The 27,783-nt window shown below is 44.8% G+C and overlaps 1 protein-coding gene across 1 annotated transcript; it reads left to right on the top strand.

The window, feature by feature from the left end:
- Positions 1-255: 255 nt before the first annotated feature.
- Positions 256-27,783, top strand: FBF1 (Fas binding factor 1). The gene is given in 33 exon segments (XM_021002450.2): positions 256-416; positions 510-971; positions 1,215-1,280; positions 1,533-1,624; positions 2,910-2,937; positions 5,499-5,540; positions 6,230-6,320; positions 6,933-6,993; positions 7,478-7,528; positions 9,262-9,406; positions 10,261-10,338; positions 10,951-11,070; positions 13,170-13,311; positions 13,468-13,601; positions 13,680-13,782; positions 14,307-14,578; positions 14,581-14,761; positions 16,151-16,255; positions 16,697-16,797; positions 17,005-17,063; positions 18,225-18,380; positions 18,571-18,671; positions 20,451-20,657; positions 22,430-22,537; positions 22,642-22,781; positions 22,907-23,025; positions 24,113-24,235; positions 24,333-24,518; positions 24,862-25,038; positions 25,135-25,272; positions 25,623-25,740; positions 25,978-26,087; positions 26,455-27,783. Coding segments are annotated over 30 exon segments (3,483 nt in total). The 5' UTR covers positions 256-416; positions 510-971; positions 1,215-1,280; positions 1,533-1,621; the 3' UTR covers positions 26,539-27,783.

Raw genomic sequence — 27,783 nt, 5'->3', positions numbered from 1 at the left:
TGCCCCCTTCCCTTCAGGCCGCTGTAAGTAACTCCGAGGAAGAAAGGGAGTCGGACTTCGAACACAGCGTGGTTGGCAAAAGCCGGTCCCTACCTCCGTGCCCCCTCCCACACCCGCTAACGGCCGTGGCGCGCGGCACCTTGGGAGTTGTAGTTTATCCCCGCTCCCCACAACCTGACTAAGGAGACGTTTGGACTCTATTTCCCAGGGTGACTTGCGGGGGTGATGCCCCGCCTTCGGTGAAGGTTAGCTACCGAGTACCTTGGCTGCAGCAAGAGAGGCCAGCACCCTCTGAGGGGCCGCGGCCCTCCAGGACTGGTGGTGGGTGGAGGGGGTGGGGCCTTCTGCCGTAGTGTGTTGTGGGTGGGGTACTTCAAAGAAGCCTAAATTGGGAAGATCGGAGTCGCTAGGGACTGGTGAGTGATGACTATGAGGATGGCGGGCCGGGGTTGGGGGCGGAGCTTGGGCGTGTAGGGGAGGCCCTGGACGTGGTCCTTCCTGTCTGGCAGGTGAGGTCGTGACCCCGGGACCGAGGACCGCCAGGGAGGGGGGAGCAGGGGGTGTCCCAGTGACCGTGGTGACCCTATCCCGCCTTCTGGTGCCCAGCAGAATGCTCAGCCTGGACGCCAATGGAGCTGTGATGTCATCGATGTGGGTATCCCTCCAGCGGGGCAGATAGCCGCCCTTCTACGCCTCATGCCCTTCTAGTCCATGCATGCCACAAAGCCTCCGAAAAAAGATCCACCCAGTGAGCCAGAGGCCTTTCTCTAAGTCTTTTTTGCATCACTCAGTTTGCCTATCCCTTATTCCGAGTTGTTGATGAAATAAGGAATAAATGCATGAATAAGTAAGGCAGACTAATCCCTAAAGATACACAGATGAACCCGAGCAGCCAAATCTGATGGGAGAAGAGATGTTGAAGGTTCCAGACAACAGATAATGAAACATACTTCCTTCCACTCAATACAGAGGTAGGGACTCCTAGGACAAAATGTTATGTACATTGTTAGAGGTAGTCTATATTTGATGGGGATTTTTTCTTTGTCTTAAGGGAGGGTTCAATCAGAAGGGAAGGAGGATGTTTCCGGCCCCCCCCAATGACTAATTAAATCCAAAAAGCCATCAAAAAATGTATATATATATATATATTTTTAAGGTAGATATAGAGTTGCGAAAGTTGTCTTCTCGCCCTTATGCTCGTTCTTTTCACACAGGGAGGTCACAGAGATACCTCGTCCAAGGAGGAGTATGGTCTGTGATACCAGACATCCACCCTTCATGTAGGTACTTGCTGTTTTGCTCTTTTGTTTCTCATCCAAACAATTGTGCATTTTGATTTTAGAAATCAGCTAGCTGTATGTCCATGGAACTTACTCCCCAGCCAGTTACTGACTGGTTTAAACAGCATTTTTCTCTTCCACCTCCGCACTATAAAGGCAGATATTTATATAACAAATTATTTTTAAATTAGAGAGGAGCCTTTAGCCGAAACCCAGAACATCTTTTGTACTGACACTGATTTCCTTCATTAGGGGAGATTAAACATGATGTGGTCACAGACCTAAGCACCTGAGCTGTGTAACAAAAAGACCCTGTTGACAGGAGTCCCAGGAGCCCTGAGATGGTAGGTGGGATACTCATTTATATAGTTTGATAGAGTCAGGGGGACTAGAGAAAAGTAGCCAGAGCTGTACCGAAAGTAGAATCATTATGTTTGGGAGCAGGGGAAGGGGGCATTGATACTTCTGATTAAGGCAGGATTTCTGAGCCTTTAATTGTCCAGTTGAAAGCATTTTCCCTAGTTCCTGGGGTGGAGATATAGTTGCATGCTTACAGGCTCTGGGACACCAGGACAAAAAGACTTGCTTGGGATGGTAGCTTATTTGGGTGTTGGAAAGCAGTAAATAGTAAAGACTAGCTAGTTCCCATAGTAGGCTTTGTTAGCTAGTGAAAACAGAGTTATTTTTTGCAGAACGTGGCCATCCTAGGAAACTAAATAGGAAAGCTTTATAACAAAGAGCCCTCTCTTCTTTTTTTTTATTCAGTTTTATTTTGTTTTCAGTTCCAAATTTTGCCCCTACCCACCCTATACACCCTTGTATAGTTATGTAAAACAAATTCCTACATGAACCATGTACCCCCCTCAAAAAAAAGAAAAAAAAGTTTCAATCTGCATGCCAGTTCTATCACTTGTCTATCAGGAAGTGGATTGCATGTTTCATCATCAGTCCTTTGGAACTGTTGGTTGTATTGATCAGAGTTCCTAAGACTTTCAAAGTTGTTTGTCTTCACGGTATTGTTGTTATTGTATAAATTGTGCTGTTCTGTTTACTTCAGTTTGTATCAGTTCATACAAGTCTTCCCAGGTTTTTCTGAAACCATCCCTTTCATTATATCTTACAGCACAATAGTATTCCATCACAGTCATGTACCATGACTTGTTCAGCCATTGCCCAGTTGATAGGCATTCCCTCAGTGTCCACTTCTTTGCTACCACAAAAAGCTGCTGTAAATGTTTTCTGGATATATGAATCTTTTTGGCTTTGATCTTTTTGGGCCCAAGTGTACATAAAAGTTTTGGGGCAGAGTTCCAAATTGTGTTCCAGAGTGATTGGACCAGTTCACAACTCCACCAACAATATATTAAAGGACCTGTTTTCCTACTGCCCCTTCTGCATTTGTCATTTTCTTTGTTTGTCAACTTAGCCAGTCTAATGGGGTCCTCTGTTCTGCCTCCTTGCTTTCTGGTTATATAACAAAAAGCTAAGTGTGTTGAAGAGAGGCCTAGGTCTATCCCTGTCCTGTTACCTCAGCCCAAAAGATTAGTCCCAACTCCTTGTCTCCTAAATTGTAATATTCATACATTCATTGCTTAATTGTTTTAATATGGCTTTTTTTCCCCCATTTAGGCCACAAAAATGAAGAAAGGCCTGAAAAGTGAGTCCCTACAAGACACAAAAAGGACACCTGTTTAATAACTTTGACATCTTGATGTTTTCTTAGAGCTAGAAGGAGCCATGATGTTGCTAGAGATCGACTCCCTTATCCTACGTCACTAGCCTTCATGTTTAAATACAAAATGGGGAAGTGAACATTTTTGAGGAGATCCAGAGTTGAGGGAGACCCATGCAACAAAAGCACATTCTTCTGATTTAGCTGTGTAACCAGCACAGTAGTATGGGTAGGGTGGAGATAGGAGATGGGAAGGAGGTAGGAGGAGGCCCACATATGGAAGCCTTTTTAGAGCAAATACTTTTCTCTTTGCCTAAAGGTCTAAGGAAGTTTGGGATTGAAAGGTAGAAGGTGATTGAAATAAAGGTATCTTGCCTGTCCCTAGAATGGACTTTATGAGTTCCCTCATAAAAAATTGGGATTCCCAGTGAATGGAGAGAAGGAAATGATATGTGGAAATAGAATCAGCAAGTGTTGGCAACTGTTTGCATGTGAAGGATGAGTGAGGCAGCTAGATGGCACAGTGGATAGAGCACTGGGCCTGGCCTCAGGAAGACTTGAGTTCAAATTCAGACTCAGATACTTACTAGCTGTGTGACCCTGGACAAGTCCCTTAACTTGTTTGCCTTAGTTTCCTCATCTGTAAAATGGGGGTGATAACAATAGCACTAACCTCCCAGGGCTGTTCTGAAGATAAAATGAGATAGTGTTTGTAAAGTGCTGTACAAACCTTAAAGAGCTATCGAAATGCTAGCTATTATCATGAGGGAAAGTAAAAAGTTGAGGATGATTTTAGGGTTGTGTACCTGAGTTATTGATTATACAGACAGAACTAGAGAAGTTCAGAATAGGGGTGAGTTTAGGGGTGAAATATTGTTTTGTTTTAGACATGATGAGTTTAAGATGGGACATCTAGTGGAAGAGTCTAATAGGCAGTTGGTGAAATAGGACTAGAGCTCAGAAGAGAGATGAGGGCCAGACATTTAGCATCATCTGTGTAAAAATTATAATTGAATCTATGGGAGCTTAAAAGGTCATCAAGAGAGACTATATAGAAAAGAGGACAGCTTTGGGGACAGAATATCACTGATTATCCAGCAAAGGAGACTGAGAGGATCAGTCAGGAGGAGAACCAAGAGAGTAGGGTCACAAAAACCCAGAGAAAAGAGTATCCAGGGGGCAGCTAAGTGGCACAGTGGATAGAGCACCGGCCCTGAAGTCAGCAGGACCTGAGTTCAAATCCGGCCTCAGACACATAACACTTACTAGCTGTGTGACCCTGGGCAAGTCACTTAGCCCCAATTGCCTTAAAAAAAAAAAAAAGGGTGTCCAGGAGGAGGTCAGCAGTTTCAGATGCCACAGACAAATCAAGAAGGATAAGGATTATGTAAAGACCATCAGATTTGGCAATTAAGAGATCATTGGTAACTTGGAGAGAACAGTTTCAGTTGAGTGAGAAGATCAGAAGCCAATCTGGAGGGGCATCTAGGTGGCACAGTGGATAGAGCACTGGCCCTGGATTCAGGAGGACTGAGTTCAAATCTGGCCTTAGACACATAACACTTACTACCTGTGTGACCCTGGGCAAGTCACTTAACCCCATTGCCCAGCCAAAAAAAAAAAAGAAGCCAAACTGGAAGGGTTTGAGGAGTGAGAGAAAAGGAAATGCAGGCGACAAGTATAAACAATCATTTTCAAGAGTTTGGACGTAGGGGCAGCTAGGTGGTGCAGTGGATAGAGCACCAGCCCTGAATTCAGAAGGACCTGAGTTCAAATCCGGACTCAGACACATAACACTTACTAGCTGTGTGACCCTGGGCAAGTCACTTAACCCCATTGCCTAGCCAAAAAAAAAAATTGAGTTTGGACATAGAAAAAGGTGATGTAACCTGAGAGCTTGGGGAGAATAATGGGGGTCAAGCAAGGTTTTATAAGGATGGGGAGATGTTTGTAGCAGCAAAATTGAAGGTTAAAGAGATAGAATGTTTGAAGTCAAGATGGAGAGGGAGGACAGATAATGAGAAGGGAAAATATGTCTGAGGAGTCAGAATGGGAGGTCAGATGTACAAATAGAATAATTGGCCTTAACAAGGTGAAAGGCCACTTCATCAGAAACTGGAATTAAGGAGCAGAGATTAGAAGATGATACCAAGAAGCAACTTTTGAGGTCTAAAGTAGGGAAGCTCATAGTGAATGGCTTCTTTTTCCTCCTTTAAAATATGAGTCAGAACCCTCTGTTGAGGGAGTAATGTATCAGGCTTGGGAAAGAGAAGATTTAAAGTCACATGCAATAGAGAACCAAATTATACAGGTCCATACTAACATAAATTCCCCCAATCCTCAGAGAATTTAATTTTGAGGATTCCTATTTGGCATTCTGGCTGGTAGACAACAGGATTATAGGGAATGAAGGTGAAGGCTAAGCCTCAGTCCTGAGTTGCATGGGAGTTTTAACTAGATTTCAGGATGTTATCTGATTTGATTCTTGTAAAAGACATTCTCCTCAATGTTCTTCTGAGTTCATAATGTTCCCTTTTCTGTTCCAGGCTCAATTGATGATATGCTTGGTGACCTCTTGGATGATGACAGTAAATGTTCCTTTATTGAGTTTTCTTTTGGATTAGATTGGGCTTGGTATTTCCCAAAAAATTAGTCTTCCTTTTTCCTTACTTTTCTCTTTGGTGCCAGAGCCCATCCAGCCACATTCAATTCAAAATTATTTCAATAAATTTCTAGTCAGTTAGCAATGTGTCTGAATGTGTTGGGTTGGAAGGATTTTGGGTACAGTCACCAGAAGCCCAAATCTCAGTTCATTAGGGGAAGAAATACATTCCAGTCCTTCCAATTCAAATAAAATGTCCTTTGCCGTATAGAAGTAGATCAGTGACTCTTGTACCACTCAGGCAGTTAGGGCAAGGGAGTCCTTATTTGATCTTATAACTTGGAGCATCCATAGATCTTCCCATTTCCTCAATGTGGGGTCAGGTGAGTGATGAGATCCTTCTCTCCACCCCCACATTGGTTCTCAGAGGGCTAGTGTTGGAATCCTTTAAGTTATAGTAACTCCCTCCTTCCATTTTCTTCCTTTCCCACATAACATAAATTCACCAGTTAAAAGATGTAGTCAACTTCATTCTCAGGATATGCCTGTAGGGACCATGACATGTACTATTGTCTTCCCACAGCAGGTTTGTATAGGGGTGATAGAAATTTCCAATCTCTTGACCCTGGGCCCTTTTCATGGGGCAACCACGTGACTCCTGATTTTTATTTTCAGCTATGCAACCTGAGGAGCCTTTCCAACAAGCTGCAGATACCAAGGACATCCTAGGATCATCTCGGGGCTTTTCTTTGAGGGCCAGAAAAAAGTGAGAATGAGTCAAGATGGGTCTCTGGACATCCATTTTTATCAACCATTTCTTGCTGCCAGCTTGACCTTCCTCTTTGTTTTGCTTGTGGCCCCATTGTCCCATGCCTGCTGATTGTACTTGCTAGTTCATTGAAATATCATGACCTTAGTGAGAATACCTGTGCTCTTGTTTGGCTTCTGCCACTGCTCACCAAGGTAAAAATGACTTAACGTCTCTGGGCTTCAGGTTCTTTATCAGCAAAGAGTGTTGGACTAGATCAGGAGTTCTTCACCTTGGATCCATGAACTTGTTTGTTTGTTTTTGTTTTTATTTTAGTAACTTTCAATATAATTAGTTTTCTTTATCATCCTGTGTATTTTGTGCATTTAAAAACATTATTCTGAAGTGTCCATTGACTTCACTAGGCTACAAGAATGTATATAATACCAAAAAATTGTTAAGAACTGGACTAGATGATCTCTGAAATCCCCCCTTAGCACTTAACTTTTGACTCTTATTGAGAAGAAATTGTTGAAAGCCATTTGCACCTCCGTCTTCTCTGCCTTTCTTGGAATTGTAAGCCGCAGTCAGGGAATCCATCTATTTGTACTTCTCCAACTCTATTGCCAGGTCCATTCTGGAAGATGACTTCTTCAGCACCATGGCAGCCCAGGCAGGTGCAGACGCTGAGGTGAGACGGACCGAGGTCACTGCCATTTGCTCCTCTGTACTAAGTTATGACTACAAAGAGCTTTTAGACCCCTCACAGTGCCTAGTTTATGTTTAAAATAAAGTAATATTCCAAACCTATTCAGTGAACCCAAAGCTAAGAACTTTCCTTTCCACTGAAAGTTCAGCTCATCACTGGAACTCCATGAACCTGTGGTTCCCTTGGATTTTATTCCTCCTGCATGCTTCCCATGGGCACCTAGAATCATGCCCGGCCTTGGAGGTGGTAGTTCACAGAGCCTCTGAGTGCTTGTGGTTGTAATGACCTTTCTGCCTGGAAAGAAGAGAAAGGCAAAGAGATTCCTGGGTCCAAGAGAGGACCTGTTTGTATCTCATTTGGCTATTTGGCCCGCCATGTACCATCTAGAGTGATATTACGCTGGAGTTGATGTTTTTGTACTTATTAATGTATGTCCTTCTACATATTTCCTTTCCTGGGAGCTCAGTTTTCTGATATCTCAGATGCAGACCCACAGGCTTTGCTACAGTCTATGAAGGTAATGAACTATTTTCATCATTTCTTAGTCTTAGGAGGAAAGTAAAATTTGAACTAAACTGATTTGGGGGGGCTCTCTTTCCATTTTTAAAAATATTTCTTCAGTTTTAATTGTATTTCAGAGGGGTTTTTGTATAAAACAAAATAAAACTCTACTGAGCCTGACACAGGCAGTGACCTTTTAGGTGTTTATACCTTTGGGTGTAAATAGACCTTCTCAGTGTGGAGAGGCTTCCCAATGCTAGGATATTCTTTATAAAAATGGAGGGTATCAGAAACCTAGTAGCTTACAGTGATCAGGCCTTTGGTAAAGACAGGCATACCAAGAAGCAGCTATTAGCCTGGGATGAAATAGGGCAATCCCAAGGTAGAAGACTCTGCTAGCTGTACCATTTGCCCTGCGTAACTTCACTGCTACTAACTAGGAAACAAAGATGGAGAAAATGTTTCCTTCAATGACTGCTTCCCCGGGATCATAGTGTTTCCCCATGTTCATTAGTACACTACTGCTCACCCACTACAGTGAGTAGGCTTGTCTGTTCAAGTACACAAGTAAGCTTTACCAGTTTAAGGGAATCTTGCAGCCCAAACTATAGGACTGAGGTAAATTACAGCTATGTAATCTTGTATCACTCAACTAGCTTGGCCCATGTATAAAGCATTAAATAACTTCTTTTTGTGTTCCTTGTTTTCACTTTCCTTTATTTCAGCAAGCCCCCTTATCTAGTCCTGACCCTTGAGACTACTGTCCTCACTGAGACCCGGGCTAAGTCTTTGGAGTGGGAGTGTTTTCTAGTATGAGCCTTAGGTTTACTGTCTTTGGTTTCAGGTAAAAACTCCCCCCACAGTAGCCATTCGACCTCCTATTTCAATTGATGTCCCTTGAGTTCCATCCTTTGGAATTTTGGGCCTCTGATCACATTTTGGGGTGTCTTTTCTTTTCCTGTCCTACTCTGTCAAAAAAATTCTCTAGCTCCCTTTGTTTATTCACAGCATTGTGTCTGAGGACACAAACCTACACTAGTCAGCCTGGAATTTTTATCCTCTTAGGGATGGATCCTTCCCTCTCAAAGATAAGCTAATACATATTCCCTCAGATCTTCGTGTCATCTAGGCACCTTGTCCTCCAGGAAGACAACGTTATTAAAACAAGAATACCCCTCCTTTTAACTACTTTCCAATCTGCCTTGCCTCTGCCAGGCAAAATACCCCGAAGTCCACTATGACTTTTGGTTTTACCTTGGCCTGGTTACTTGTGAGTGGTAACTTTTCATTGAGGGGTCCATTTTAGAGTCTTCATTTATTCAAGGTTTTCTTCTCATTAGCTTACGATATGCCTGTTTCAGTTCCTATTTGCACTGCAAATGGAGAGTTTTAGAATTAGCGCAAGCCAGTCTCTTCTAGCCAATGAAAATAGGCATGCGGTTCTTCCTATTTGGTAGCCAGCCAAAAAGAGCTAATCCACAGTCTGTGGAAGTTCTAAATGGGGATCTCAGTGCTAAGAAAGAGACTGGAAACTTTTAAAGTTTTAGAGTCTTACGCACATCTTTTAGCATATAAATTTTATAATAGGGCATTATCCTAATTGAAGTCTTTCTTTCGCCATTTGAAAAGTGAGGGTAAAAATAACTCCCAAAGCCATTGTCAGGAATGCCAAATGAATTGATTGCCTTTGCCTAATGAAAACCAACAGAACTCCAATGGGGATCCCTCCCTGCCCTCCTGATTTTCTAGGATATGGATGACATGGATACTGATCTCTTAGGCCTGAAGAAGTCTAACCTAACTAGTAATAAAACAGCTGCAAAAGGTTCTGGAAAAGAGGAGTTTCCTGGTGATTTCTCTAGACCTACAGGAAAACTAATAGCCAGTGAGAAAGGTGAGTAGGAAGTAACTCTATGAATCCATTGTAAAGACTAGAGATTTGGAAGAAGCTTGACTTAAAAGATTCCTTGTCTTAGTATGCTGGATTCAGTTCAAATCAGCAAACATTAGTCACCATACAGTACACAAGGGCAAGAAAAGAACAGCTAGGAAAGAAGTATGGTGCAAGTGTTGGAATTGGATTCAGTGGCCCTGGGTTCAAATCCTGTGACTCCCTGGGTGGCTTTGAACAAGTCACTACCCTCTCTGTACCTTGGAGGTTCCTCATCTGTAAAACGAGAAGGTTGGACTCAATGACCTCTTGAGGTCCATTCTAGCTCTAAATCTTTGCTCTTTGCTCTAGTTTGTCTAGAATGCAGATTTTGTGAAGAGGAGAAGCTTTTGGAGGAGTATACTGTCCTCTACCCTGGGGTCATGAAGCTAAAAAAAAAGCCAAGAATGTGTGTAGACACAGTCTGTCTTCTCTCCAGAACTACTCTGGCGCCTCTGAGCCCTGGTTGGGCAGGGCCTGGAAAACCCAATTAGGTTAAGATGGAACATTATATTATGGAATTTCTTTGAATCCTTATTTCATCTGGAGATTCTTGTCTCCAGGCTCATGAAATTGGCTCCCAGACTCTAGGCTGTTCTGGAGAATCTTGTTACAGTTGTGTGGAGGTGAGCCTGCTTCCCACAGACCATAAGTCAGCTCTGTCAATGGCCTACGAAGAAATGTGTTTCACCGTAGGGATGCTCATTTTCATATCCTTCCTTCCAGAAGCCCAGGGCTATTTGGGTGACATGAGATGTATGGGGGACTGTGAGGATCAACAAAAACTACATGACTATACTTCCCATACTTTGTTGCAGGGGAGAACATTTCCACTAAGAAGCCCGTGCCTTCGACTGGGAGCTCCGGGCGCCCATACAAGAAGTTTTCCTTTGATGGTACCACAAGTCCCTGTATTATACTCCTAAGGCCCACTTAGTTTTGAGAGTATGGCCAACTTAGCAAGAGACATTTGCCTACTTTCCTGAAGCAAGTCACAATATACACCAGATGATGAAGAGTAAAGACTGATGCCAGAGACCTTATTCCCATCCCAGGGTGTAGGGGATGGGGGCAATCAGATTTTGTGTGGATGATAAATTTTACAGACTTAATTACAAAATGAGATCATGGACTTTGGAGCTTCAGGTCAAGCTAGAGATATCTGTGAATCATTAGAAAAGTCACCTTTCCCTTCATGTTACATTTGGGTCTTATCAACTGAGCTGTGAGTTACAAGTTCCATAACTTACAAGTTATATAGACTCACTGTGTACTGGAGGGTGTGGTATATTCCCATTAGAGGGTCGATTAGGGAACCACCTGACTCCCCATCTTTATTCCGAGTCCATTTTAACAAATAGCAACCTCCTAGGATTTAGTAACAGTCTGTGTTTATTAAGCATCTGGAAGTCTTAAGGGAAGGCTAAGAGCATGACTCTCCATAGTTAAGACATGTTTTTCATAAATTTCCCTGGAACTTGATCTCATCTTTCTTTTCTGGATAAAAGATTTGGAGGACCCCTTGGCAGGGCTTCTCTCTGATGAAGAGGAAACAACTGCCAAGAAGCCACCTGTGAAAGAGAGTACAACAGTCCCTGAAAAGAGCCCTACCATAGTTAAAAATCAAGGTAAGAGGAGAGGTGGATGGACGACTTGTTCTGGTTGGGTGAGCAGTTTAGCTGGTAGCAGGTTGTGTCAGGCCAGGCTTCTTCCATGCTAAAGAAATAGCCCAACCCAGGAGAAGGGAGCCACCCAAGCAAAACCCTAAGACAAAAGTAAAAGGCACCTGGCCTTATATTTTATTAATCACAACAGCATCTACATATATTTGTCATGTCCTTTGATTACCAATCCATTGGGGGACAGCTTTTATTCTTTTTTTTTCTTTTCTTTCTTTCTTTCTTTCTTTCTTTCTTTCTTTCTTTCTTTCTTTCTTTCTTTCTTTCTTTCTTTCTTTCTTTCTTTCTTTCTTTCTTTCTTTCTTTCTTTCTTTCTTTCTTTCTCTTTCTGTCTGCCTCTCTGTCTGCCTCTCTGTCTGTCTCTTTCTTTCTGGCAGTCAGGATTAAATGTCTTTCCCAGCATCATACAGCTAGTAAGTGTCTGCGGCCACATTTGAACTCAGGCCTTCCTGACTCCAGGACTGGTACTCTATCCACTGTGCCACCTACCTGCCCCCCAGCTTTTCTTGTTATATGTTAGTGTTCCATGCATATTGCGTATCAGGCCTTTATGAGAGTCATTTCATGCAATGTTTTTTTTTTCTGTCAATCTAGGGAAATAATGAAAATAAAGTATCCTAGTGGTGTTGGCTTTGTTAATATAAACACTTTTCATGTTTGTGTAATTGAAATTATCTGTTTTATCTTTTGTGATTGAATTTCTCCTTATTCAGATAAGAATTTTCCCCCTCATTGTGCTTGGAAAGGTGTCTGATCTGATTCTCTTGTAAATTTTTTATTGTAGAATCTTTAACATTCAGGTCATGTGTGTCCAATTTAAGCTTACTATGGTTTATAGAGTGAAATATTGCTCTAAACCTAATTTCTGCCAAATTTCTTAGCAATTTTCCTAGCAGCTTTTATCAGATAGGAAATTCTCCCCCAAGTAATTTATATTCTCACATTTATTGAACACCAGGTTGTTGAGTTCACTTGTTTCTAATTCATTCTCATCTAATCCATTCTTCTGGCTTCCTTTTCTACTTTTTAGCCAATACCAAATAGTTCTGATAAGTACTGTTTCACAATATAATTTGAAGCCTACAAGTGCTATTTCCTTTCATTCTTACTTTATTCTCATTATTCCCCATGAGTTTCTAACCTTTGGTCCTTCAAATAAATCAAAATTCTTCAAAAGATTATTTTTCTAGCTCTATAAAGTATCCCCTTAGTAATTTAATTGGTATGGCAGTAAATATGTAAATTGATTTAGATAGTTTCATCATTTTTATTATATTGGCATGGCCTAGCCGTGATCATTGAATGTACTTCCAGTTTTCTATTTCTTTAATGATGACTTTATTTTTCTGGTAAGGCAGTCGGGGTTAAGTGATTGGCCCAGAGTCACACAGCTAGTGAGTGTTATGTGTCTGAGGCCAGATTTGAACTCGGGTCCTCCCGACTCCAGGGCTGGTGCTCTATCCACTGCTGTATCCCTCTTTATTTCTTTAAAGAGTGATATGTAGTTATTATCTGAGTAGTTCTTGAGTGACGTGTATACATATGAAAAATAATAGATTCATTTAATCAGTATACAGAAGGCAGCTTGACTTGTTTCTTATACTGAATCATGCTGCTTATTTTGTAGGGGCCAAATTAAGTTCAAAATGCAATGCTTGGTAGACATAATGGATTTATGGACCTCTTGCAGTAATTTCTTGCCTTCCTGAGAGTCCTTTGCCTATGGATTGGGTACCACCTCTTTGGAAATTCATCGATTCCAGATCACTTGTTCTCTTTGTTTTCTGAACACAAAATGCATATTGTCACATATTGTCACCTCCAAGTCTTTGAACAGTCTTGTCTATGCCTTTAATGCCCTCCCTTCCTTTTCCCTTTTCTAAGTCACATCCTTTCTTTAAGTCTTGTTCCCATCTTCTGTGCAACCTAGCTTCTGTCCCCTAGTGATCTTGCTCCTCAGAACTCCTATGGCACTGATTGTTGGTTGCACTTCTCTGACCCTGCATATGCTGCCTTTGCTATTATTTACCCAGAGTTCTGTTTTTTAGGTACCTCTCTTTCTTCAACTCCTGGTGACACTCCCATTAAAAAGAAGGAGGAGTTGAAGTTTGATGATGGGGATGACTTTATGGCCACCCTTGGGTTTGGAGACAGTCCAGAGGCAGAGCGGAAGCAGGAGAAGGGCATCCAGTAAGGCACTCTTCTGAGCCGAGGGGTACACATATGAGCAACATTTCTCCTCATATAAAGGAGAGAACGGAGGCATGGAGTTGGAGGGTGGGGACAGTTATTTGAAGTGATTCATGTTTTTGAGGTACCTATGCCTCTGTCATTCTGCCATGTCAGGGATAGGCCCCGTCCTGCTCGCACTAAACTGGATGAGCTACTAGGACGAGGAACTGCCTCCAAGCTCCTGGAGAGACCAGGCACTGGGGAACTCCGGGAGTTCAGGCTGGATAAGAAGTACCAGAAACAGCCTGGTAAGTGGACCCCACACCCACCTAGAGTTAGAAGGGGAGGGCCATCCCAGACGTGGCCACAGGCTCCTTGTTTCGCAGACAAAGAAGATCCCTGGGGAGATGACGACTTTGCCTTTGGAGCCTACCAGCCCACAGTGGCTTCCTCCTCTGAGAGCCGACAGTCCCGCCGGCAGTCTGTCAGGTAGGTAGGGACGTGACTGGGCTCCTGGAGCATTGCATCCCCTGAGAAATAGCCTTCCTCAGACCCTTTGATACTTCTGTCAGCATCAGCCAGCCTTGTGTGCCAGTACACCAAGAGCTCGTAACCTGGAGCCTGTGAACTTGTTTTTTGAATATTTTGACAAATGTGTTTCATGTGTAATCACATATTTGACTTTATGCCTTTAAAGACATCCTTCTGAGAAGAAGGTCCATAGGCTTCACCAGATTGCCAAAGGGGTCCATGCCACAAAATAGGTTAAGAACCCCCACGCTATATTATGTTACATTCTCTAGAGGATTATGGAAGATTGAGATAAAATCATTGTCCTCTGGATACAGCCTAGTGTAGTGGGATGAGCAGTGGCCTGGTGGCTAAGAGACCCACACCGATACATCACTATTTATTTTGGTACTTGAACCTGGGCCCTATTTGGCAAAGGTTAACAGAGCAGGCCATGGGACAGACCTCTCTCCTTTGCTCTTATTTGTGCCCTTGTCTTGAAGCAGGTTCTCAGCAGAGAGTCTCACCAATCCCAAGGGAGAGCAGTACTCCAAACAGAGTACACCAGCCACAGCCAGCCCTGCTCATGCTGGGAAGGGAGGAGCTGACTGGTTGGGCCTCAAGGATGAGGACTTTGACCTGCTCCCTCCATCTCCCACCAAAGAATCTGGTAAAGCTGGCTCAGCAACGGCTACACATTCAGAACCTAGTCCTGCAGCCCGGCACTCTGCTCCCTCTAGTCTTCCTGCATCGGGAATGAAGCCACCTGCCGATGCTACAGCTCCCCTCACAAACCCAACCTGTCTCCCAGTCAAGGAACATCAGAGGAAAAACCAGAGGAGGATTGGCTAAGCCATGCCTTGTCTCGGAAAAAATCTCAGAATTTAGCTAAAGAGGAGCAGTCTGGGACTTCTAAAGGCCTGAGCCCTACTGAAACATCAGATCTTCCCGTCATCAGGTACAGATGTGGAGCTGTGCATTGCATCTTAGGGAGCTGGGCTGGCACACTGCAAGCTAATTATCTCGGGATCACTCACCCAGATGGGGGCTGTGGGAAACCCCAGGAGCATGAATCGGATGTGGTCTGTGGACTTCGGCTCCTTTCCTTATCCCTGTGCCTTTTTGGAGTCTTTAGGTAGAACCTTGGAGGAAATGTACAGAAGGCCTTTCATCTTTAGGGCTTTATCTAGGCAGAGGAATCAGGGTCAATGCGACCACTGTGGCACCTCTATTCCTAGATATGAAGGTGAGGCAGAGGGATACTCAAAAGAGTCCTCTATCTTGGCAGTGGACTGGGTTCCTGATAGAACTCCCTTGTGGTATGAGGAAAATAACCTTCCCTAGAATCTGAGTAGATTTGGAAGTAGACTCAGGCTAGCTGGAGCAATAATTAAAATACAATTGAGTTGTAGATGTGCTCATGTTAACTGCAGATGTCTGTCTTAGAACAAGGTTCAAGCAGTAAGTATATGGATCAGCCAGACTGCCTGAAGGGGTTGTGACTCCAGAGGGAAACCCTGGGTGGTGATTCTGGGAGGGAGGGTTTGTGAGGAGGGTAGAGGCTACTCAGGAGGGTGCTATGTTCCCTGAAAAGAAGAGATGAAAATTCGGGGAAATTTTGTGAGTGGCCCAGGGACATTACCATGTAATGGGATTAGGTGATTCAGAGAGAGCAATTTTGGCCCGAAGCTAAGGGCCAAACAAAAAGGAGCCTGTATCTTTCGGGCCAGAGATGAGAGAAATAGCTCTGGCCTTGGATTGAGGGAGTAGAAGTTGAGAGGTGAACCATCAGGGAAAGCAAAGTGACTCAAAGAAGCCAATCATATAACAGCTGGCATTTATATAGTGCCTACTGTGTGCCGGGCACTGTGCTTATAAGCTCTTTACAATTATTATCTCAGTTGATCCTCACAATAACCCTGCTTGGTAGTTAACGTTATTATCCCCATTTTACAATTTACAGAGGAAGCTGAGGCACACAGCTAGTGTCTGAGGCTGGATTTGAACTCGAGTCTTCCTCACTGTCCACCAACTGCAACTGGCTTGAATCACACGAGACTAAATAAATACTTAGGATTTACCTATTCTAAGTATAGTTTATACCTCTGCATTCCTTCATCTTGATAGTGTGTATGCTTTTCGCTGCCCCCTTTGCATACCATATCACAGAAATAAAGCAAAGGAGGAAAGTCCATGAACCCCAAGGATACAGTCTTGAAGGAACTAGTGGTACCATGTGCAGAGGCAATGAAAGGCTATCCATTGGCCAGGGAAAACCACCAAGGAGCCTTCTGTGGTCAGGCCTGAAGTTTTAGTAGTCCTTACCTTATGATTTGGCCTTTTTCAGTCAACCTGTTGCCAGTATTCAAGGAGCTGAGCACACAGCTGCCAGGGGAGCCCCAGGGACAGCACCGGAAGCCGAAGCCGCACCTGCCTGTCCCAAGGGCAGTGGGTATGTCTACACCCAGGGCTCTTGGGGGATATGGGACCATGTTGTCCGCAGAGGTTGGCACATTGATGTGGCAAGCCCTTTAGCTAGTCGGGGCCAGGGGTGAAGAACTGTGCCAGGATCTCAGTTACTTCTTTGGAACTTTGGTACTGGTCTAGAATACTTTACATTGCCTCCGGTAATTACCTAGACTTCCAAGTGAACTGGGACTCGTGAGGAGCAAGCTCTTTCCAGAGCCACTTCCCCCTCTCCCCTCATCCATCAACACAACCAGTCCCAAAACCCATGCCACTCTGGGTTCTCAGGGCTCTCCAAGAAGCTCCTTTCCCTCTCCCTTCTCCTTGTTCCTTAGAGGAGAGATTTCTTCTCCTTCCCTTTGCACAGAGGAGGTACTGTTCCAACTCCCCTTCCCACCCATCTCCAATCTCTATGTATATCTCTTAGGGTTCCCCAGAATGATGCCCACCCCAAGACACCGGCTACCCTTGTACTTCCTGCAGCTCAACCAAAGAGAGACGCTTTTCCTGGAGAAGGTCCTAGCACTAGTAGGTTTGCTTTCCTGCATGGGAGCTGAACCATGGGCTGTTAGTAAGTGTTTGGGGATCAGTTGTAGTAGTGCCTTTGTAATAATGGCCCCTGATGAATCTTCCCTGAAGCTAGTTTCTCCCTTGGGTAGCCATGAGAGACCTGTCCCCAAATCCCTGATCTCTTTTTTCAGCTGCTACTTATTTTTCACTTGTTGCATTTTTCAGACCTTGCAGTTTGTTTCCGGAGATCCCAAGAATTAACAGGGACTTCCATGCCTGTACAGGTAGGGAGGAATAGGCAAACAGGTATTCAGAGCCCTCAGTCTTTTCTTCTAAGGAAATTCTTCCTAACTCAGAGATTATTGTTTTTCTTCAAAAACTTCTAAGAGGAGCAGATAGGTGACACAGTAGATAAAGCATTAGCCTTGGAGTCAGGAGGACCTGAATTCAAATGTGACCTCAGACACTTATTAGCTGTATGACCCTGGGCAAGTCACTTAACCACAATTAACTCCTAAAAAAAAATCTTTTTTTTTTCCAGGCAGTTGGGGTCAAAAAAATCTTCTAAGGAAGAAGCATCACCGGTTGTTTCTAGAACTCCCATCTTAAACATTTCTGGGCATTAGTATGGAGCCAAATTACCATATAGAGAGGAGCAGTTAGAAATGCCAACCATAAAGTGAGGCTCTAGTTATCCTGCCAGTTCACTTTGAAAGTATCCTTCCATCCTCAGACATTTCCACCTCCCCAGTTGAAGATCTCCAATCCACATTTCTTGAATCAGCCAGTCACCATTGGCTGTGCACTGCAAAGAACCCATACAACATGTCCCTAGAGGCAGCTCCAGTGATAAGGAGTAGAGCTTCCAGGGCCTCAAAGGCAGGGGGTTCTCAACTTTTCTTATGTCACAGACCCTTTAGCAATCTAATGAAGCCTATAGACCCATTCTTAGAATAATATTTGTAAATGCAAAAAAAGTAAAATACTTAGTATTATGAAGGAAACCAAAGGCTAGTAAAAAATAATTATTTTTTTTCCCCATCTAAGTTTACAAACCCCAGGTTAAGAGCCTTTGATCTAAATGGTCTAAGAGCCCTATAGAAGGGTTCAGTATCAGGAATTTTCATCCTGACCATAAGAATTGGCAACTTATCTAGATATCCACAGCATTTTACAGAGGATAGAGGAAAAAGGAGACTAGTAAGCCTCCCATTTTGTGCAGAGACAGGCAATGATTCCTTTTTCAAACCAAGCTATTTGAACTGCTAGGAAGCAGTGGCTGTGAGTGTCATGGTCTCTCTACTCTGATGAATAGTAAGCTGTCCACAGATCAGGTCTGGAATGGCTATCTAACTGCTGAAGAGTTGGGGTGCAATCATCTCTGACCAGGTTTTTCTCCGTTATTTCACATCTAACCTGCTGATGGTTTCTTCTGACTCATGCAGGGCCTCCTCCCAGAGAGACTGGCCCTGAGTTTGCTGCCAGGAGGAGAGTATCAGAAGAGGATCCTGGCTGCGCAGGCCCAGCTGCAGTGTGGCACAGCGGAACTCCAAGAGGAGCTATTAAAAAGTCAGGCCCAACAGGCAGAACTGGAGACCCAGGTGAAGGGTGGGCTGGAGGGCCAGGAGAAGAGGGGACATTTTGGGCAGAGATCTTAGTGGGCTAATCAGAAGGATATGAACACCAAGTATGCAGAGAATTGTAAAAACAAAGCAACAGGAGACCTGAAGGGGAAATGAAAGTCTGAGAAATATCTTTCCTATCCTTCCTCCTTGATCCAACACTCTCCAGGTACGGAAGCTGGAGCTAGAGAAAACTCAGCAGCATTTCTTGCTTGAAAGTTTACAACAGCGGCACCAGGCAGACTTGGAGCTCATTGAGAGTGCACATAGGTATCGAAGTGCCCCTACCTACTTTCTGCTCTACTTGTCTTCATCCTCCTGTAAACCTAAGTACACAAGTACCAAGAGGCCTAGCTAGATTTCTTTAGCTTCCCCAGATGACATCCCATCCCCAATTTTGGATTGGATTTTAATATTAATCTCATAAACTAAGTTGACAGTATTTTAAAAAAATTCTAGAGATCTCTCACATTCTTGGAATGCTCTCCCTTCTGGTCTCTGCCTGCTGGTTTTCTTCAAATCTCAGCTAAAATCCCATCTTCCACAAGAAGCCTTTCCCAGTCCCCCTTAATGCTAGTTTGTCCCCTCTAGGATTATCTCCAGTTTATCTTCTGCTTGTCTTATTTTTACCTAGTTGTTTGTAGGTTGTCTCCCCCAATAGACTATGAGCCTTTTGAGGGCAGGAACTGTTTTTGCCTTTCTTTGTACCCCCAGCACTTAACGTAGCTTGCCAAAAAGACTATTTTATAGAGAACAAGTGCTCACATAGTGTTTAGAAGAAGCGATACGTGGACACTCTCAAGGCCTCTCTTAAAAACTTTGATATTGGGGGTGCGGCTAGGTGGCGCAGTGCGCCGGCCCTGAAGTCAGGAGGACCTGAGTTCAAATGTGGCCTCAGACCAAACACTTGACCCTTACTAGCTGTGTGACCCTGGACAAGTCACTTAACCCCAATTGCCTAAAAAAAAAAAAGAAAGAAAAAGAGAAATGCTTACGGAGCAGCTAGGTGGTGCAGTGGATAGAGCACTGGCCCTGGAGTCAGGAGGACCTGAGTTCAGATCTGGCCTCAGACACATAACACATACTAGCTCTGTGACCCTGGGCAAGTCACTTGACCTCATTGCCTAAAAAAACAAAAAAAAATTTTTTTACGAAGAAAAAGAGCTTTGGTATTGATTGTGTGACATGGACCACCCAGCATGGCATGCCCTCATCAGAGAAGGTGGTGTGCTCCGCGAGCAAAGCATAATTGAAATAGCTCAAAAGAAATGTGAGAGGCACAAATTTAAGGCTGTCTCCACTCTAAGTGTTTATATGGATTATTTGTGCCCAGCCTGTGGTATTGCCTTACAAGCTCACATTGGTCAGCCACAGTTGGACACACTGCACCTCAACCCCAATGTATTGGAGTCATTTTGGTGCTCTCTGTGCATGAAGGACAACCAGCCAACTTAACAGCACATAGTAATGTTATCCAAGAATAAACCCCGGAATCTGAAAAAGTTTTAGGAAGAAATTTATTTGGTCATTTGGCAGAGGAGAGCAAGCCAGAAAGGGTGTGGCTGTCTCATCGAGGCTTGGGAGGTTTATATGACAGGGTTTCTAACAAGAGCACCAACTAACCTATACAGTTAAGCAAAGAGGGCAGCTTGAAAGCAAAGTTATTGAAATGGATATCAGTAAGTATAAACATTCAGTAAAATTTGGGCAAAGCCAAAACATAAGGGGAACCTAAAATACAAGCTTTTGGTGGAACCCAAACTAGATTTGGATGAACAGACCCAAAGCAGAAATGTGGGTGCATCCAGGACCTGAGGGAATTCAGAATATTCTTTGTAGCCATCTCCAATATTTCTGAATAGTTACTGAGGTCAAGGTGACGTCCTGGGTTCAAATAATCTCTGGTCACATAAATAGTATAATATGTTTTCCAAACAATACAATAAAGCATTTTCTGTAGTAAGCACTTAATAAATGCTTGTTATTGACTTGAAGTGCCAGTCTGGGTTATCCCCCTTTTGAGTCCAGCCTGCTATGTGTTATTGGCAGGAGTCGGATCAAGGTGCTAGAGACATCGTACCAGCAGCGAGAAGAGCGACTGCAGAGGGAGAATGAGGAGCTGAAGGCTCAGTATCTGTCTCACTGCCAGGCAGCTGAGAAGGCCCGAGCTGAGCTTCTGGCACAACACCAGCTTCGCCTTGCTGCTGCTGAACAAGAGAAGGACCAGGAGATGGCGAGGCTCCAGAACTTACAGAGGTAAGGGGCAGGCTTAGGATGGGGAATTTAGGGAAGGCTGGCCCAAAAGGGCTCTCCCCTGAGGGAAAATTCAGCTGTAAGCTATAGCAAAGCCCAAGGTGTACAACTTCTGACTAGTGGTATATTTAGGTTCCTACTCAATCAGTCAGAAAGCATTTATTAAGCTCCTAATATGAGCCAGAAACTGTACTGATAAAAAGAAAGGCAAAAGACAGTCCCTGTCCCCAAGGAGCTCACAGTCTAATTTTTTTTTTCCTTCTGATATGTCAGTGTTGGGATAGTGCTAGCCCCAGGATAATTCTGGAATCTCAGAAGTAGAACAAGGGCCAGGAACCAAATCTCAGAATGTATACAGTTCTTCCAACTATTTCACCAGGATGAACTCTGAAAAGGATTTATCCTATCTATACCTCATATGGTGCTGATGTTGTTTTTCTTTTCTTTTCTTTTTTTTTTTTTTGGCTAGGCAATAGGGTTAAGTGACTTGCCCAGGGTCACAAAGCTAGTAAGTGTTATGTGTCAGATTTGAACTCAGGTCCTCCTGAATCCAGGGCCAGTCTTCTATCCACTGCTCCACCTAGCTGCCCCCTGTTGTTTTTCTTAATGAAAAAGAAAAGGGTGAGAAAGAAATAGAGGGGCTTGACATGGCCATTTAAGGGCATTCAGTTTTGCAAATTCAATCAATTGATTTATTAAGCACCTGCTACATGCCAGGCACTGGGCTAAGTGCCAGGGATACAAAAAGAGGCAAAAGACAGTCCCTGCTGTCACAGAGCTTACATTCTAGTGGGGGAGAGGATATGTAGACATATACAAAGCAAGCCATATACAAGATAAATGGGAAATAATTAACATAAGGAAGGCACTGCAAATTCGACTTCAGACACTTGAAACTTATTGAAACCCTGATTGCCTCACCAAAAAAATAAATAAAACAAATTAGAAGGGCACTGGAATTGAGAGGTTGGGGAAGACTTCCTGTAGGAGGCAGAATTTTAGTTGGAACTTGAAGGAAGCCAGGGAGGTCAGTAGTCAGAATAAAGGAGGGAGCTGTATTCCAGGCATGTTGGAGAGCCAGAGAGAATTCTGGAACTGAGAGACTGGAGTGTCAGTATCACTGGTTTGAAGAGTATGTGTCAGGGAGTAAGGTGTAAGAAGACTGGATAGGTAGGAGGGGGCTAGGTTCTGAAGGGCTTTAAATTCCAAAAAGCATTTTGCATTTGCCCCTGGAAGCAGTTAGAAAGCCAGTGAAGTTTATTGAGTAGGAGGATGGCATGATCAGACCTGTGCTCTAGGAAAATCATTTTGGTAGCTGAATGGTCTGGAATGAAGAGAGACTTGAAGCCGGCAGACCCACCAGCAGGCTACTGCAGTATTCCGGGCTTGAGGTTATGAGGATCTGCACCACGGTTGTGGTGGTGTCAGAGATAGGGGTGTGGGGGTGGGCAATTTAGAGAGATGTTGCAAAGGTGAAATCGACATACCTTGGTAACAAATTGGATGTGGGGTGCACCATTATCTTCCTGTCCTCTCTGATAACCTCCTCTACTTTCATCCCTCTTTACCTAACTTTTTAATTCTATGCAGTGTAACTTTGGCTAAACGACTATATAAATACCAGAAGGTATCTGACATTGAGGCATATATCATGAGGGTAAAGGAGGATATACTCTTCTCCCCAAGGAAGCTACCCTTTACACATGGATCACTAGGACAGCAAAGCCAAAAGCTTTCCCATTCCTTATTGCCATGGTTTTCTCCTTGGCATTCAGGGCATCCATCCTAGAGATACGAAAAGACCATGAGGAGCAGCTACAAAGATTGAAGCGACTGAAAGACCAGGAAATTGATGCCGTTACAAGTGCTACTTCCCAAACCCGGTATACCCCATGTCCCACTCCTGCTTGGAGCCTTCTCTAAACAATGCCATAAGCACTGGTCACCTGTGATTGTGTAGCCTAAAGCTATGCCTTCCCTCTCTCAGGTCTCTAAATGGGGTTATTGAACAAATGGAGAAGTTTTCCTTTAGCCTTAATGAGCTCTCATCTCGTGTGGAAGCCACTCACCTTACCAACTCCCAAGAGCTAGAGATAGGGGCTCGTCAGCGTGATAAGCAACTCAAAGGTACTGGCTTCCTGTTTCCACACACCATCACAACTGACCCAGAATACCTGGGAATAAGGGAGATGTGCCCTGGGTCGATCTGGAAATCAGTATCAGGCAGTAACTGTCTCGGGCATTGCCTGCAGCTCTGCAGGAAAGGTTGACTCTGCAGCAGCGGGACATGGAGGATGAGAGGAACAGGCTACATGAGATCATTGGGAAGATGGAGGCCCGACTGAGTGAACAGAGCCGTCTCCTCGAGCAGGTGAGTTTTTGGAACTCTTGTGCCCAAGCCTGCCTCTCCATTCTCACTGTTACCACCTTGATTTAAGCCTTCATTACTTCATGCCTCCTAGCTGGCTTCCCTGAGCCCAGTCCCTTCCTGCTCCCAGTCCATCATGTATATAGGCTTCAGATCAACCATAAACATGATTTTCATCATGTTATTTCCCCTGCTTGAGAAACTTTAGTGATTTCATATCTAAATTCTCTGCCTAGTTGCCAAGGCCCTCCGTTATCTGTCGTTCCCCTTTATATCTCAGCTTATTTCCTGTTTCTCTCTCCAACCTATTCTCTCTCTTTTCAAGTCAACCTCGCCTCTGCTTCTCTCGAAGATGTACCATGTTTGTTCCTACTTTTGTTCTTCATTCATGTCATTCCCTTAAGCTGGAATGACCTCCCTCTTCTCCTTCTATCCAAAGTCTATCCATCCTCTAAGAGGCCTCATTTCCCAAGTCTTCTCATCTATTCCAATTGTCATTGATCTCTCTGTCCTCTGAATTAAAATTTGCATTTATCACCACAAATTTTACAATTAATCATAAAGCTCCATAGCCTTCCCTTATTGTTTGCCTTCTGTGTATTAGTATTGTTTCCCTAACTACACTTCAGGTTCCTTGATGGGAAGGACAACACCTATCCCTCTGTGTAACATTTAACAATCAACAGTATTTTTGCTAGACTGTTAGAGGGTCACCAGAGCACAGAAAGATGGGGATAAAGGGGGAAGGAATAGGAACAGGGATAGCACTGGTCTTCAGATAGCAATAGCCTAATGCATTTCTGAAAGAATTTGTATATCATAACTTACATGGAAGTTAGTCTCAATGCAGAGGAGGACATGAGAGTCAGGCTAGAAATCAAAGGTTCCCCTTCCTTCCTCTAACATCATCTTGATAACCGGTCTGTAGGAATCCCATTCCAGTGATCTTCCTATTCATTATCTGCCCTTCCAAGAAAGTGCTTGTGACAGATCACAGAAGGAAGGAATGGAGTGGCCTGGGGAGAGGTCAGATCCTATTCCAGGGAAAGCTACACTCCCCTTAAACCTCGATTTTGGGGGTCTCCTACAGGAACGCTGGAGAGTGAGTGCTGAGCAGTCCAAGGCAGAGTCCACACAGCGTTCCCTGGAGGAGCAGAGAAGGGTCATGAGCCAGCAGCTCAGCATGGAGCGGGAGGAGCTGGAGAGGGCCAAGGTGAGCGAGCAGCTTGAGCATCAGTAACCTAGGGCCATCTCACCAGAGGGGCTCCTGACGCCCTCCTCCTCCCCTACTTCTCCTTCCCGTTTCCCAGAATGCTTTACTGGAGGAGCAGAAATCAGTCATGCACAAATGTGCAGAGGAGGGACGGCGGCTGGCTGCAGAGTGGGCTGATTTCTATGCCCAACAAAAGCTAAGTAAAGAGCGGGCAGAGCGTGAGGCCGAGCGTGTGCTGCAAGCAGACTCACAGAGGGAAGGTACCATCGTCAGTCTGGCCAAGGTATGGGACCTCAACTTTGTGCCGTTGTTCTGCAGCATTGTCGGAATTTCAGAGCTGACAGACCCATCCCCACTTTTGTCTAACCCAGGCCTTAAGCTTGACTTGACTGACCTTCTTTCTGGCAGTCTGTGCCCCATCAGTAACTATAGGCAGAAGAGTTTAGCTCTTTGCTAAATATAATCAGTATGATGCATAGGTTATTACTTTCTGAGGGTGGACCAGCTTGGGAAAAGAACACAAGAGTTGGCCTGAACCTGGAAGAGAGGCCCTACGGTGCCCCTTCTCCACAAAAAAAGGGGCTAAAGGCTTTGATTGGAGAAGATAAAGTATGTTCTCTTTGCAGGAACAAGCAGAGTTGAAGATCAGAGCAAGTGAGCTGCGGCTTCGGGAGGAACAGTTGGCCAGGGAGCGGGAAATTCTGGAGCGGGAACGGCAAGAACTAAGGCTGGAGAAGGAGAAAGTCAACGCAGCCGCCCTACGCATCAGACTCCGAACCGAGGAAGTTGAGAGCATGAGCAAGGTGGGAAGCCAGGGAGGTGCCAGCTAGGGCACCAGAGCACTGGGGAGGTGGCGGGAGCTATTGGAGGAGAGACACACCCGTTGATCTTGTCTTCAGGTGGCCTTCCAGAAGTTTGAGGAGGGAGAGCGGGCTCTTCTCGAGGCCCGCAAGTTGCAGTCAGAGCACCAGGCCCGGCTCCAGGTTGTGCAGCAGCAGCAGGAACGACTCCGGCAGCAAGAGCAGCAGCTGCACCAGGCAGGCACCTCCTCTGCTCCCTGGTCTCTGCAGACCCTCCCCCCTCCTCTCTTTGTGGGAATCTCATGGGTGCCTTTTGTTTGTGCTTCCCATTCATTGATGTCGCTAACCTTCCCAAGATCCCCCAGACTCCTTGGGAGCTTTCCCTTGTAAACAAAGGGTCAAGCAAAACATCTGACGTGAGGGTGACATCTGTCAGCTCGGGCAGCATTTCCCACCAGAGTTGGCACTACCTACACTTGTCCAGCCAAAATCACCTCCCATCTCTGTCTCATTCTCCCCTGCCTTTATTATTCTATGTTCTGCACTCTCACAGCTTCCTCATTCTGTCTCTGGGGGGATGGAAACAGGAGAATTTGAATTTGGCTCAGCAGAGGCGACAGCTGGATCATCTCCGACTGGATCTTCCTTCTCCCATTGTGGAGCTAAGCCCTGCAATCCAGGTCCTAGATCCTTCCAGCCTGAATGGTGAGTTGGCCCTGGAGGTAAGAGATACTTTTATGAGTTGATCTCTGGGAAAGTAAATATGGGAGAAGTAGCTGTTTAGGCAATCCACAGCCAGCTTAATAGGGAAGAAGTCTTGGGCCCATTTAGTTTTCCTGACTCCTAATGAGAATATACAGAATCTTCCTGTTCCTTCTCTGTCCCTCCTGCTCTGTGGCCTGAAGGAGGCCCCTCTAATAGTTTCCCTTGGGCCTCTTTCAGCTGTCACCTCTCCTGCCATTGCCATTCCTGGACGCAGCCAGCCTTTTGCAGGCCTCGGCCCTTCCCATTTGCATGCCAAACTGGTGCTGCTGAAACACATGGCTGAGAAGGTGAAGTGAATGTTCCCTAGGCAGCAGTCTTTTGGGCAGTCAGATGTGGCTTCATTCCCATTAAGCTGTAGAGAGGTCCATTTGCTCTGATTTTCTAAAAGGATAAAGGTGCAGAGGTGAGCCTGGAAGAATGGGAAGCTCTGGCCCAAGAATTAATGAATGATGTTGTCCTCTCCCTCTCTGAGATACAGTGAGATGGGAAAGAAGGGGAATGTATCAGATGGAAGTTGGCCAGCTGACCATTCTAGGGTTCTCCCTCTGTATGTACAATGAGGAGCTGGTCTCTCTCTTCTCAAGGAGAACAGGCTTGCTACATCGTGACTGTTCTGTATGCTCTGATTTCATTCACACGCACCCCTTCCTACAGGACCGGGACTTTCTGGAGGATGAGAAATTCTTCTTGGAGACATTGAAGAAAACTTCCTATAACATGACACCCTATACAGCCTGAGTACCACTCTGGCCCTCTAGCCAGGGAGGGTTCAGATGCTGGAATCTATACCTACTACATTCTGCCAACTTGTCTGCCAGTTCTCATCTCATGGCGTTAGCAGAGATGGCACCACCTCAAACCATGCCAGCCTCCTCCCCTGTACCTTGGAGGCACCCACTGGACTACTTGGACCCACTCGCCTAAGCCACATGTTCCTGATCACACATTCAGCGTGCTGTTACCCAGGCATAGCATCAACAGCAGCGAGTGGGGAAGAGGAGGGGACAGCTTTTCTGCATTGCTGAGCTTCTCTGTTTCACCTCAACACCTGATGCTCCTCATTGCTGGCCAAAGGATCTGGCCAGCCTCCCTGCCTGCCAGAGCTTCACACCACCTCGGGGCTAGAACAGGGTCAATGTTTCTTGATCACGTAATAACACAAAACAAAGCAGGATTCAGGGAGTGGAACCCTCAGTAAATCTCCATTTAAGGTCCTTCAGATACCATCTTAGTGAACAGGAACAGCCCTTAGCCAGCTTGGGGAAGGAGGGGCTGGCACAGTGGCTCTGGATTCTAATGCTCTCACAGTAGCCGGAGTCTTCCAAAATGATTTAGGTCGTGCTCTTTAGACAGTCTTGTGACAGGGCTGGTTTTTCCCAGGGAAGCCACAGCAGAGCCTTGGGCCCTCAGAGAATTGAGGAGCCGCTGACAGCTAACACAAGGTATCCTGCCTGATAGGAAACAGTCCTCCCCCAGATCTTTAGAGACCTGGCCCTGGGGTAGCTTGGAGCAGGCATGCATGGTTTCTGCTGAGACTTAAGCAAACTTCTGGTTTCAGCAGCCACTCTTGCCCACAAGTCCACTCATTCTCTTTGTTCCCCAAGCCTGCTGTCTAATGGGCTCTCAGCTGGAGCACTCAGCCCTGCAGCTTGTTCATTAGATTTTTCCATATGTGCAGGGGGGACCAGGGAGCTAGAGAAGGAATGCTGCCCATTTGTGTTGCCTACCCTGGAGCCAAGGCTGTGGGGAAAATGAAAACAGACGGCACCAGATGTCACAGCTCCATTCTGCTCCAGCTCCGGAGAGCAGCTAATGGAATCTACCGTGTCCAGGCCTCTTGCCTTTTCAATTTTCTAGCGTGTGGGAGATATGCCAAGACTGGCTAGGAAGATGGCAAGGGAGAGGGAGGATTAGGGGATCAGTAATTGTTCCATGTGGAACCAAGGTCAATTTAGCTCTTCAAATAAAATTACAATTCTGTAA

This window comes from Phascolarctos cinereus, unplaced genomic scaffold, assembly GCF_003287225.1.
Source record: "Phascolarctos cinereus isolate Bilbo 61053 unplaced genomic scaffold, phaCin_HiC Scaffold_5;HRSCAF=322, whole genome shotgun sequence".
Lineage (NCBI taxonomy): Eukaryota > Metazoa > Chordata > Mammalia > Diprotodontia > Phascolarctidae > Phascolarctos > Phascolarctos cinereus.
This window is presented reverse-complemented; position numbering and strand designations above follow the sequence as displayed.